Genomic DNA, 12,981 nt, shown 5'->3' with positions numbered 1-12,981 from the left:
CATGGCGTACGTCGTTTTCCAGTTAAGTTTGTGAGGAGCTTATAGTTTTAGAATTGTCATAACTTCTCCAGTACACAAATTTTCAAAACAAAATATTCATGACAACCGTTGTAGAAATTAAGACATTATTTACACTGTAGATTAACGTTTACATTTTTATTTAGTCTGTTTTATAATGCTGTGTTGGTTAAAAACTAACCTTACACTAGTTTTGTTTTGTTTTGTTTTTTTTCTCATTTCTTCACCACTGTTGGTAATGTATCACCTGAATACCACTCACCTAAGCTGGAAAATTTGGAGACACCTTGACAGCCTCCACTCCCAACTGCATCAGATACTAACATCTAGACCCACAGTCTGTTATTTCTGATTATGTAAAATTTCTCTTTCCCTTTCTTTCTTTTGCCAGTGACACATCAATATTTCAGGTCTCTCTACCTACAAACCTCCAAGATGAACCATTGCTTCTATTCTCCTTAACCCTATTTTCTATCTCACAACCCCTCCAAATCATTTTTTTCCTAAATCAAAGCTGTCCCTTTGCTCAAATTAAAAAAAAAAAAAAATGTTGGCAAATAACTGCAGACTAGAGAACAGGACCCGCAAGTTATCCATGTCGTGAATGGCTTTAGCCTCATTTCCCACCCTTCTGTACCTTCATGTACACTCAGTCCACCATGATTTTTCACTCTTACCTACATGCACTGTACTTTCATGCTTTTATTAATTAGCACACATGGTTTTCTCTTAGTGTCATAATTTTCTTCCTTGTTTTTGTCCTGGCATAGTAGTATCACCTATTCTTTACTCATTAGCTTAGGTGCCAGCCATCCCCCCAATTTTCCTTTATCCTCTCCACTGCTCAATTAGCTGTTTGGTGCCCCACTCACAATTACTATCTTTCTCATCTATGTCTTCATTTAAAATCCTAGCTCCTAATAAATACTTCAGTCTGTAAGAAAGTGTTGGATAAGCATAGAAATAAAAGATAGAGTCCTTGCCTTCAAAGACGTCATAGTTTAGTTAGGGAGACAGAACTTTAATACGCACAATAGCAATAAAAAGATAAATGACAAGGGCAGTCCAAACTAGTTTCAAGGCAAAGACCTTGTTATACTCATTTTCTATTACTCACGATGCTTGCCACTTGATCCTTTACAGAGGGAGCGCTAACGTTTATTGAATTAGATACTTTCAAAGAATATTCATTCTGTTTGGTTTATGGACACAAATTACCCTGGACATGAGTCATATACGTAAATGTGAGTTTTCCCCCTTTTTGGTATTGGGCAACTTCTTTTCTAAGTTCTACTATTTTATGACTTTGTAAACTCGCTAGTATTAAAAGGTCTTTCTTAAGACACCATAACTGAGCTCTTACACTACGTGAGGTGGAGTTGCAAGCAATGGAATGTAAAGAAGCATATAGGATATACCAAATAAATCCAGGGGGTTTAATACTTATGGAACTTTGGGGTTTACACATGAAAATCTAAATAACCGGTATCAATACCAAATTATTTTTAAGTGATATATTCTTTATAGCAAAGTGAATGGTACCAAAAGAATGGAGAGGTCGCTCCAGGCCAGAAGAGCAAGGAGCTGTACAGCAACAAATAATGCACTTTGGTTTTTAGGTGCTTCAGCAAATACATGTCATCTTTTCTTTTTCTGCAGTCACCACTCAGCATTCGTGGCTCTTTGTTTCCTCAAAGGCGCAGCAGCAGAACAAGTCTTTTTAGTTTCAAAGGTCGAGGAAGAGACCTTGGATCTGAGACTGAATTTGCCGATGACGAGCACAGCATTTTTGGAGACACTGAGAGCAGAAGAGGCTCCTTGTTTGTACCCCACAGACCTCGGGAGCGGCGCAGCAGTAACGTCAGTCAGGACAGTAGGTCCCCCCCAGGGCTGCTGGTCAGCGGGAAGATGCACAGTGCCGTGGACTGCAATGGTGTGGTCTCCCTGGTTGATGGACCCTCAGCCCTCATGCTCCCCAATGGACAGCTTCTGCCAGAGGTGATAATAGATAAGGCAACTTCTGATGACAGCGTAAGGACGTTTTAAATAGCTCAGGCATGGCTCGGCCCTTATTCATGCATTAGTCAGTCTTTCTGCTGGAGGGGCTTTCTCTGGTCCTGTGAATGGCGCTGCAGTTTGCAATAGTCTGTCTGTAAAACACACCTTTACCTCATTAACTTAATCCATATTCTGTGTTCTATAGGCATAGAATTCAATAATAGTTAAAACCCCATTTTTAAAAATCGAGGTATGATTGATATATAACATTAGTTTCAGGTGTGCAACATAATGATTCGATACGTTTGGAAAAGGTACTTATCTATTGATATTAAACTTGAAGATTATAAATTATCTCTTTAGAAAATAATTTATAAAAGACATGTATCCGCACAAAAAAATGCAGTGATAATTCTAATCTTATTAGTTGATAATAGACCCCATTTTTGTAAGGAAATTTGGATTATTTGCCACCTTCTGCTATCTTTTTCAAGTCACCACTTAGTACATACCTTATTGGAAGGGATCTTATTTGAGTTGTTAATAACAGTAATAGTAAGAGCAAACATAGTATTTACAATAGTCCTATGAGATGATATATTATTATCCCTGTTTTACAAAGGGGAAACTGAGGCACAGAGCAATGAAGCTAATGAGCAGTAGTCCTGAAGTTCAAACGACAACCCTGTGTTTCAGAGCGCATGCTCTTGACTGCCACACTTTGCTCTCTATCCAATGTGTGGTAGGCTTCTTAACTTGGAAGTGATTTAGAATAGCTGTATTTTTCACCCTTCATAAATGAAACGTACTGTTGTCATTTAAAAAAAAAAAAAAAAAAAAAAAAAAAAAAAAAAAAAACCTCTAGAGTCTATGAATAAAAACATATCAAAATGTACACATGAACACAAACATACACACATAAAAACAAAAAGCAACCATTCCAAAACAACAATTTCAAGAGTTTAGGAGTCATTGAGTAGTTAGAGAAAAGGGTCTGATTAGGCTTGAAAGTGAGATCTTTCTGGATTCTGGAGTTTCCAGGTTACCACTTTAGACCACTCACTGTTACACTGCATTACTAGATATCAGCAAAGTCTTTGACTAAACTAATAAGCTTTGAACTCATGCTATTTACTCATGTATTCATATTTGCTGACAATGTAGTATTTCACGTGAGAATAAAGTTCCATCAAAACCATGGCCACACACATATTTCAGTTTGAATGAATGCATGTGCTTTTAGGTAACATGCGGCCTCTATGCTTGCATGACATAGCTTCAGCCCTGCTGTCAAGGTATTTTTCCTTATCAAACGAGCATGTGAAATTTCTCTGGAGTCAGATCTTTGTTGTGTTTTGCTTTTCAATGATGTGTATTATCTTCAAAAGATTATATAAGTTATGTGAAATTTGGAGATTGTCATATTTTTAAATAAAATGGTTTCATTGAAAATTTTATTTTTATCGCAGAAAAATTAGTATCCATATAAACCTTACAATTAAAACTACAGAATTAGAGGAATTGGTGGATACTTTAAGATTCAATACAAAATGTAAAAACATAATAATGTGACATAATGCACAGTTTGAATGAAAAAATTGCATGACAATATAAACTTGTCTACGTAGACAAGAATTTGTTGATTAAACAAATTCTTGTTTGACTTGGGATAAAAGAAGTCTCTGCTTCTAGAAAGTCAGAAAGGAGAGGCTATCTGAGAAAATATGATTATAGAGAGTTCTCTATAAAAAGCTACCTGTAGATGTGTTTTTGTGTGTATATATCTGTGAACATGCACATAGATACATACACACATGCACATATTTATGGCTGTGTGTCTGTGTTTTGATATACACACATATATAACTATATCTAAACAACTGTGCAAGTTTACAATTCTAGAACTCACATACGAATATATAGGTTTGTAAGTGGAGTGTGTATATATACACATACATACATAAGCCACACAAACAGATATATAAATGGATAGATAAATGTAGAGTTGTATAGTTGTTTGCATGTATATATGTGTGTGAGCATGTTTGTGTGTGTGTGTGTGTGTGTGTGTGTGTGTTGTTGACGTGCACTGAACCTGCGTAGTGTTTTAACTTTGAATTATTGCCAAAATTTAAAAGTAAGTAATTTCACATACAAATGAGTTTACGTGGTAAAACTGAGCTCATATTCTTGCATGGCAACAATCCTCTGAACTAAACAGTGGTCACCTCTTTTAGATGGAGCTTACATTCTCCATTTGGCTACAGTTCCCATCAGTCCTAATTGTCCTTTTCAAATTGAGTCATTTATCACCATATGCTCACATCAGCTCTTCCTTGGCCATGAGAACTGTTATTATAGTCACCTCCATTATGCTGTTACTTCAACAAAGAATGATTAAAGAAATTTATCAGAGAATACTGAAATTCTACCCCTTTACACACACATACCACCAGAATGCTAATTTAGCCGTTTTCATATAAGACTCTTACATGGTAAAACTACCTGAATGAATTGGAGACCAGAAAACAGAGAGATGACGATAGTGATTAAAACAACAAAAGCAGCTCATTTAATTCTTTATTTCGTAAGTATTAATCCTTTTAATCTTCATAGCAAGAATGTAAGGCAAGTACTATGAATATCCCCATTTTATCATGTTTCCCCGAAAATAAGACTTACACCAAAAAAATTAAGGTCGTCAGTAAGACGGTTGAATTTAGTACGTAATGATGCTGTTCCAGAAGAAGATGACATGACTGTTTTTGAATAAATGTAGATTGTTGTACATGAAAAAATAAGACATCCTCTGAAAATACACTGTAATGTGTCTTTTGGAGCAAAAATTAATATAAGATCCGGTCTTATTTTCAGGGAAACACGGTACTAAAAATGCAACTGAGGCAGAGAGAAGTCAAGTAACCCTCCTATGATACAAAGCTAATAAGTAGCAGAGCCATAATTTGCATCCAGCAATCTTGTCTCTACTTTTAATTACTCATTACAGCTACCTAAGCAACATTGTATACTTACAATTTATTATAATTATATTTTTAAACTTTAATTAATCGTATGTTTTCAGGGTACAACCAATCAAATACACAAGAAGAGACGTTCCAGTTCATATCTCCTTTCTGAAGATATGTTGAATGATCCCAATCTCAGACAAAGAGCAATGAGTAGAGCAAGTATATTGACAAACACTGTAGAAGGTAGGCAAAATATTCTCTTTACCAATCACATTTTTAAATAAAATTCCAGTAAATTCTGGTCAGTACATGAAGTTCTTAGTAAGAATCCAATGAATATAAAATGGTTATAAGCAATGGTAAAAATAAGCAGTGGAGAGTGACAGAATGATCTTTATGTGCTTAAAAAAATAGATAAAGTTATTTGTGATTAAAGACAGGCATTGGATGACATGACCTCTCAAAGATAAATAGCTTGATGTTAATTCATGAAGAAGCTAGGTTCACCCAGGGCTGTGTGTTTCTCTCACTTTGTAGTCTTAGGAACTTTACCTAGTCTCTCTGAATTTATCATCTTTCTGATATGTAAGGAAATAATGCATACTTCCAGATGTCTATAAATTGCTGTCTCTGAATACATTTTATAAAATTGTCAAGTGGTAACATATGGCATGACATCTGTTAAGATTATGATGAAAAGGCATTAGAGAACACAGTTTAGAGGCTGTAATGTGAACAATAGTGGTTAGATCCTCAGATGCATTGAGAAGAGGGTCAAAGGGTGACAACTTTTAAAATGTGCTGACTCCCCCTTTCTCCCCCCACACTATGCCCCAATTCCCACTTGTTCAAACGCTGTCACCTCACCCCCACACACACCTGTAATGGGCCCAGACAAAGTTTTTATCCACCTTCTAAATTTACGTTGAGAAGTAAATGGACTGATGGTATGAAATATCTATTAATATTATATGAGTCACTCCATAAGTTGTTTCTAGTCTCCTGATTCTGGGATTGTTTTTACTTATGAACTAGTAAAAACCTTTCCTGAATAGAGTAGAATTGTTTTATTGTTGTCATGGGATTAAGGGCACGGGGAAAGTATGTACATTTGTGGAAAAATATACATTTCTCCCTGAAGAAAACATAGATATTCTTGTTTACCATCACATATTAGGTACATGTTTCTTTGAGAGATGCACATATCTGCTATTAGTCATTAATTTCACTGCTTTCCCCTTATTTATGCTTGATCTAGTAAGCAAATGTGCTATAATATTTTTATGTAATAATGCTATGACTGCATGGAAACAGTATTATTAAATTTTCAAGCAAACCAGAAGACTTGTTTCAGTGTTAGAGTACTGCTGATTTATATCTGTTTAGCAATAAAACATACAACTGATTGACTTCGTGTTCTCTGTTTTTTTCTCCCAGAACTTGAAGAGTCCAGACAGAAATGTCCACCTTGGTGGTACAGTTTTGCACACACATTCCTGATCTGGAATTGCTCTCCATATTGGATACAATTTAAAAAGCTTATGTATTCTATTGTAATGGATCCTTTTGTAGATCTTGCTATTACCATTTGCATAGTTTTAAACACATTGTTTATGGCTATGGAGCATCACCCAATGACTGAGGAATTTAAAAACGTGCTCATTGTAGGAAATTTGGTGAGTCTCTTAATATGTGTTATCTCTTTCATTTTCATGATAGTCATTTTTTTTTTTTTTTTTAAGTTAGAAAGATACGCAGCTAGGTAATTATGTCTATCCAGAATTCACCCTGTGAATCATTGTAAAGAGTTCAGTTTCTGGTGATAGATTTTGTAAAATAATTTTGTAGTAGTGTTAAGGTCTATAAATAACAATATTTTTATAATGGTCTCCATCTTGGGAATTAATTGTTTTTTTTTCTCTCAGTGTGTTTCTTGGGATCAATACTTGGAAAATTTGATGCTTTCTTACCCGTTTCATGATTACATTGCAGCTTCCTTGAGAGTACATACGCCACATATTTTCAGAAAAACTATGGATGCTTTGTTTTGCTATAATAAGTGAAGTATCTGGGGACTAATTTAGAGCCCCAAAGCACTGGGTTGAATCCCAGTTCTGCCTCTAACTGCTTATGTGACCTGAACCAATATGTTAATCTCTATAATCTTCCATTTTCTCATTTATAGAGTAATAATATTTCATTTACAAAATAAGTTATTTACAATATAATGGTAGTAATACTTCATTTATCACACTGTTGGGAGGATTAAACACTTTCTACTTAATTTCTTAGCCTGGCATGTGGTAAATACTCAACAAATTAAACCTATTATTACGATCATCATCATTATCCTCATCATGCTTTGCATCCGTCAGCCGATACAAGCCTTAAGAACAGGAATATTGAGGAACCTAGATGGTTGAACTGGACACAGGAGATGCAAGGGCAGGCGAGAAGGTGATCTGTAGGTTTCAGGAAGCTATAGGATCCAATTAGGAAAATTGATGCCAGAGTAATCTCTTAAATGTGCAGTGCTGGTCATACTCCAGCTTCATTAGTGCCTTATGGTAAACAACCACCAAAAAATGCTAGTTTCTGAAACTCTGCATGAAGCAAGCAGTGAAGATTCCCAGTTTATTATTCTACATAAATCATGAATCATCTTGGATGACTTCGTGAATATTTACATTAGATAATTTCACTTTCGCTGTGGTCCTAAACCAATTGATCTTTGAAGCCAAAGACTTTATTTCTAAATCGGTCTTCTCTCCCAATTTGTTTACGAATATTCCTAGTCAAAATGTTTGTACCCCCATATGCTGAGTTAGCATTCTTCTCTTCTATTCCACTTTGGAAAAAAGACAGGATTATCTACTTGGTACAGGTCCAGATCATGAAAATCATACTTTCTCACTGAGTTGACTGCATCACTGTGAACTCAGAAAGAAGTCACCACATTTCTAATCTATAATATTAACATAGTCCCAAGTCTGAGTACCCCCTGATGGTTTTCTTTATGCTGCATTATTTTAAGATTGACTCATGTCAATAGACCTAACCATTACCCTTTGAAATTTCTTTGGTTTGTTTCTTTGAGTCAAATTGTACCTGAATGATTCATAAAGAAGTCTTTCTCTGTTGCCTTTTTAAGTGAGTCCTTTGATACTAGTGTCATGAATTAATGATGTTTTGTGATGTACTTTTATGTCAGAGCTTTGGAAGTCTTGCTTTAGCTGCACTGTGTCAATTAAATACTTTCCCCTCTTCTATTGCCAGACCTTTAGAGTTAGTCAACATGTTCTTTATTAGTCTGAGAGTAGTCAGACCAGAAAAAAAAGACTGGTTCAAAATCTCAGTATCCGTGTTTCCTTTTTATTTTCTTCCAGAATTACTTGTTGGCCACTTAAATGTTTTTGCAAAGAGTGAGTGTTTTAGTTGTCAAAGGTTTTATTTATCTGGAATTTTAATATGCTCTTCTAAAAATGCTACCTAACCATAGTGGTTGCTGACAGGAGAGTTAGAGCTTTTTAACCCTTCAATGCTTGTGTTAGAGCTATAGGAATAATGATACTTAGTTTATAGGATTGATGAGATAATAACATACATTTGTAAAGTATCTAGCACACTGTCTGAAGCAAAGTAAATACTAAACAAATAATCATTCTCATCATTATGTTGATTTCATACCTTCTAATAATACTAAAAAACAAAACAAAACATGTTTCTCGCTTAGGTCTTTACTGGGATCTTTGCAGCTGAAATGGTTTTAAAACTGATTGCCATGGATCCATATGAGTATTTCCAAGTAGGATGGAATATTTTTGACAGCATTATTGTGACTTTAAGTTTAGTGGAGCTTTTTCTATCACATGTGGACGGATTGTCAGTTCTGCGATCATTCAGACTGGTAAATATAGACCAACCTTACATTATATTCTGTATGTAAAAGGATGTTTTCTCAGCTTTGCATTATTATTATTTAAATCTTTTGGAAGTTTAAATCAAAAAACAAGATTAGGTCCAAATATCTAGTAAAATATAGTTCTTTCAGTAACAAATGCACTTAAAGAGCTCAAAAAACACATATATATTTAATTTTAGAATCTTGAAAAAGTATTCAGTTATATATACTAGTATAATAGAAGTTGCATATACTAGTATAAGAGAAAATATTTCTTTACCCAGTAGGACAATAATTTATTTATCGGTAAAAAGCTTATGATTTACAGAATTTCAGCCATTATAATATAGTCATTACTTTGTGGATTTGATAATTCAAGATCAAATCATTGTTCCCAACACAATTGTTTTCTAATAACAAAAAATACAAAAAAATTTGTAGACTTTTTAAGGCATTTTTCTCTAGAATGTTGAGCTTCATCTCTATGTCAGCATTAAAAATTTTATAAAAACATCAGAAAATAGAATTAAGGATAAATTATCAATTCTCAAAGGAATATCTGAAACCATGTTAAAAGGCTTCTACAGCAATTCTGAATTAGAATTACACACTTCCTTTAAAACATGTGCGGTGATTATACTGTGGCAAGTATAACAAAATGACAAGCATATTGGAAAATAGATGAAAAATAGCAGCACTGTTTAGCTAGGTAATGATAATATTTTAGAACTTAAAATTTGGAATAAAATTCAAGGTTGGAAACTATAAAACTTATCATCATAATTAATATTATACTTTGTGTTTACTTTTAGCTCCGAGTTTTCAAACTAGCAAAATCTTGGCCAACACTGAACATGCTGATTAAGATCATCGGCAATTCAGTGGGGGCTCTGGGTAACCTCACCTTGGTGTTGGCCATCATCGTCTTCATTTTTGCCGTGGTCGGCATGCAGCTGTTTGGTAAGAGCTACAAAGAATGTGTCTGCAGGATCTCTGATGACTGTGAGCTCCCACGCTGGCACATGAATGACTTCTTCCACTCCTTCCTGATTGTGTTCCGCGTGCTGTGTGGAGAATGGATAGAGACCATGTGGGACTGCATGGAGGTCGCCGGTCAAGCCATGTGCCTTACTGTCTTCATGATGGTCATGGTCATTGGAAACCTGGTGGTAGGTAATCAGATGTTCACACATTTAAATTCTCCATAGGAAATTGTTATATGAGGATATGATCAGTTATTTTATAATTTTAGGATTAATTAGATCTAAAGCTATTAATTGTAATAAAACATTGATCATTTCAATACAGGGAAGAAAAGAAAATGAAATCTTGTCTTATTTTCTCTTCCAGATAACCCATACTTATATTTTTCACAAGGTTTTCCCAATGAAATATAACAGAAGTATCATTCACAAAGTTGATAACCAATATTTGATTAAGGAATTACCAATGATGTAGAATTAGAATCTGAAAAGAAAGAAACAAAAAATTATGCTTCTGTTATAGTTCTCTGCGTATTATAGCCATATGCTAAACAGACCTCTTTTTTTTTTTTCTTATTTATTCCTTAGGTTGTTTTACTACCAATTAATTGAAATGATTAAAAATTGTAAGTTTTAGAGGGTAGTTTAGGAAAATAAGATTTTAATAAGCTCAAGTTTACATAGAAACAGAAGCTGGAATGGTGGTTACCAGGAGCTGGCAGGGAGGGCGGGTAATGGAATTAGGAGATATTGGTAAAAGAGTACAAAGTTCCATTATAAGCTGAGTAAGTTCTGGGAATCTAATTTACAGCATGTGATTATAGTTAATAATACTGTGTTATATATTTGAATGTTGCTAAGAGAGTAGACCTTAAATATTCTCACAACAAAGAAGAATGGTAACTATGTGACATGATGGAGGTAGGTGGTCCCTAATGCTAGAATCATTTTACAATGTGTAAGTGCATCAAATCAACATGTTGTACACTTTAACCTTACACTATATGTCTAGCATAGCTCAATAAAGCTGGAGAAAATAAAGCTAATTATAAAATTGATATTTTTGAAATTTTTTAAAAATTTATTTTTAATTCTAGTTGACATACGGTATTATATTAGTTTCAGGTATACAACATAGTGATTCAACAGTTACACACCTTACAAAGTGATCACCACAATAAGTGTAGTAACCATCTGTTACTGTACATTGTTATTATATTATTGATTCTATTCCCTGTGCTGTATATCACATCCCCATGAGTCATTTTATAACTGCACATTTGTACCTCTTCCCTTCCTTTTGTTAACACTTGCAATGATGAGGGAGACTAAAGTAGTAAAAGGACACCTTGGCTTCTCATCAACATTCTTATTAAAATATACATATAAACAAACATATATTTCATAGTAAAATATATTCTCTCATTGACAATAAACACCAAAATTAAAATAAACTATTTCAGAATTTCTTAGTGATTCATCAAAATTGTTCTCTATTATTTTCGTTTTCCTCTCCCCCTCAGACTCTTCTCTTAAAACAGACATACTAACATCAACATTCTTAACCTGTGCTTTTCTAATTGCTTTAGTTAGATGTGGCCAAAATCAAGGTGAGTCCCTTCTCTTCAGTTCCATCTAGTTTTAATTATATTAATATGAGGTAGACGTTTTGGGCCGTGAATAGACTTTCATGAAAGAGCAATTCAATTACCTTTTTGTTTTCTATATAAACATAATTTATATAATGCAGCCCTCTGTGAGAATTCTTATTTTTCACAATGTTGAATTCACCTAGACCCCTATCTCAGGGAAGAAAAACAGGAATGGTTTTGCACACAAACAGGATTTTGCTTCAAGGATAATTGTCCTTATCTCTTTTATAATCTTTTCCAGGGCCAAAATGATTGGCAATGAAGCCACCCAAGTCATAATGCCATTATCTCATTTGAATTGGGCTCAATGGGCAAGTCCTTTTCTATGCTTTAAAAGCCTCATTAAATTACAAGCTGACACAATCTTGGACCAAATATTTTATTACAGGAGGTCTCCGAGTATTACATATTCCATTTGTTGTAACAAGTGACATTTATCTTTCTGGGAAAAGAGACTTGGCCTAAGTTCCTACAGCACAATAGTCACACTTTTCTTGTTCTACTTGTTTCTCACATATATTAATTACAAGTAAATGTTGGGGCTTATTAGGTCCATAAAAGGGAATTTGACCAAGGGACTCTTGCCGCAGGGATGAACTGCCGAATGACATAATGACATTGGTGAAGGGAGCGTTCTCTTTGCTCCTCATGCTAGTCCTTCACGTTCCCAGAGTTCACAGGAGCTATATATGTGATTGATGAGGAGTCTAGCCTCTCATCTACCCCCATCACATGTTCTTATCGATGTGTGACAGTGCAGGGATCTTCATTGGTGTGTGGATTTGGGCCTGTAATTCAGAAAAGTATACTTACTTTCTTTTTGTCTCCCTATTTCTCCACACCCCATCCCCACCCTGATACAGGTCCTCAACCTATTCCTGGCTTTATTACTGAGTTCATTTAGTTCAGACAATCTTACACCAGTTGAAGAAGATACTGATGCAAACAACCTCCAGATTGCAGTGGCCAGAATTAACAAGGGAATACATTATGTGAAACAAACCGTAGGTGAATTTATTCTAAAAGAATTTCCTAAAAAGCCGAAGATTTCCAAAGAGATAAGACCAGCTGAAGATCTAAATAATAGGGAGGAAAACTATATCTCTAACAGTATACTTGCTGAAATGAGCAAAGATCACAATTTCCACAAGGACAAAGATAAAACCAGTGGTTTTGGAAGGACCATAGACAAATACTTGATGGAAGAAAGTGACTACCAGTCATTTATGCATGATCCCAACCTCACAGTGACAGTGCCAATTGCACCTGGGGAATCAGATTTGGAGAATATGAATACCGAGGAACTTAGCAGTGATTCAGATAGTGAATACAGCAAAGGGGTAAGGTTGTTTTATATACATTGTATTTCATATAATTGATTAGTATGAAATGAATCAAAATTACAGATTTTCATGTCAGAAGTTCTTTCTATATTGCATACTCATGGATAGTTTTCATGC

At 34.7% G+C, this 12,981-nt stretch overlaps 1 protein-coding gene across 2 annotated transcripts in view; it reads left to right on the top strand.

The window, feature by feature from the left end:
- The window catches only part of SCN9A (sodium voltage-gated channel alpha subunit 9), a 128,665-nt gene that overhangs the window by 74,335 nt on the left and 41,349 nt on the right, over window positions 1-12,981 (top strand). For both annotated transcript variants that reach the window (XM_019727348.3, XM_088794490.1), the window contains 6 exons: window positions 1,678-2,049; window positions 5,099-5,228; window positions 6,423-6,661; window positions 8,719-8,892; window positions 9,699-10,055; window positions 12,385-12,861. In XM_019727348.3, coding sequence (XP_019582907.2) covers window positions 1,678-2,049; window positions 5,099-5,228; window positions 6,423-6,661; window positions 8,719-8,892; window positions 9,699-10,055; window positions 12,385-12,861 — 1,749 coding nt within the window. The remainder of the gene's footprint in view (window positions 1-1,677; window positions 2,050-5,098; window positions 5,229-6,422; window positions 6,662-8,718; window positions 8,893-9,698; window positions 10,056-12,384; window positions 12,862-12,981) is intronic.

The sequence above is a fragment of the Rhinolophus sinicus genome, chromosome 17, assembly GCF_057876585.1.
Source record: "Rhinolophus sinicus isolate RSI-liver-muscle chromosome 17, RSI-T2T, whole genome shotgun sequence".
NCBI lineage: Eukaryota > Metazoa > Chordata > Mammalia > Chiroptera > Rhinolophidae > Rhinolophus > Rhinolophus sinicus.
Note: the sequence above shows the minus strand (reverse complement) of the source record. Positions and strands in the feature narration are given on the sequence as shown.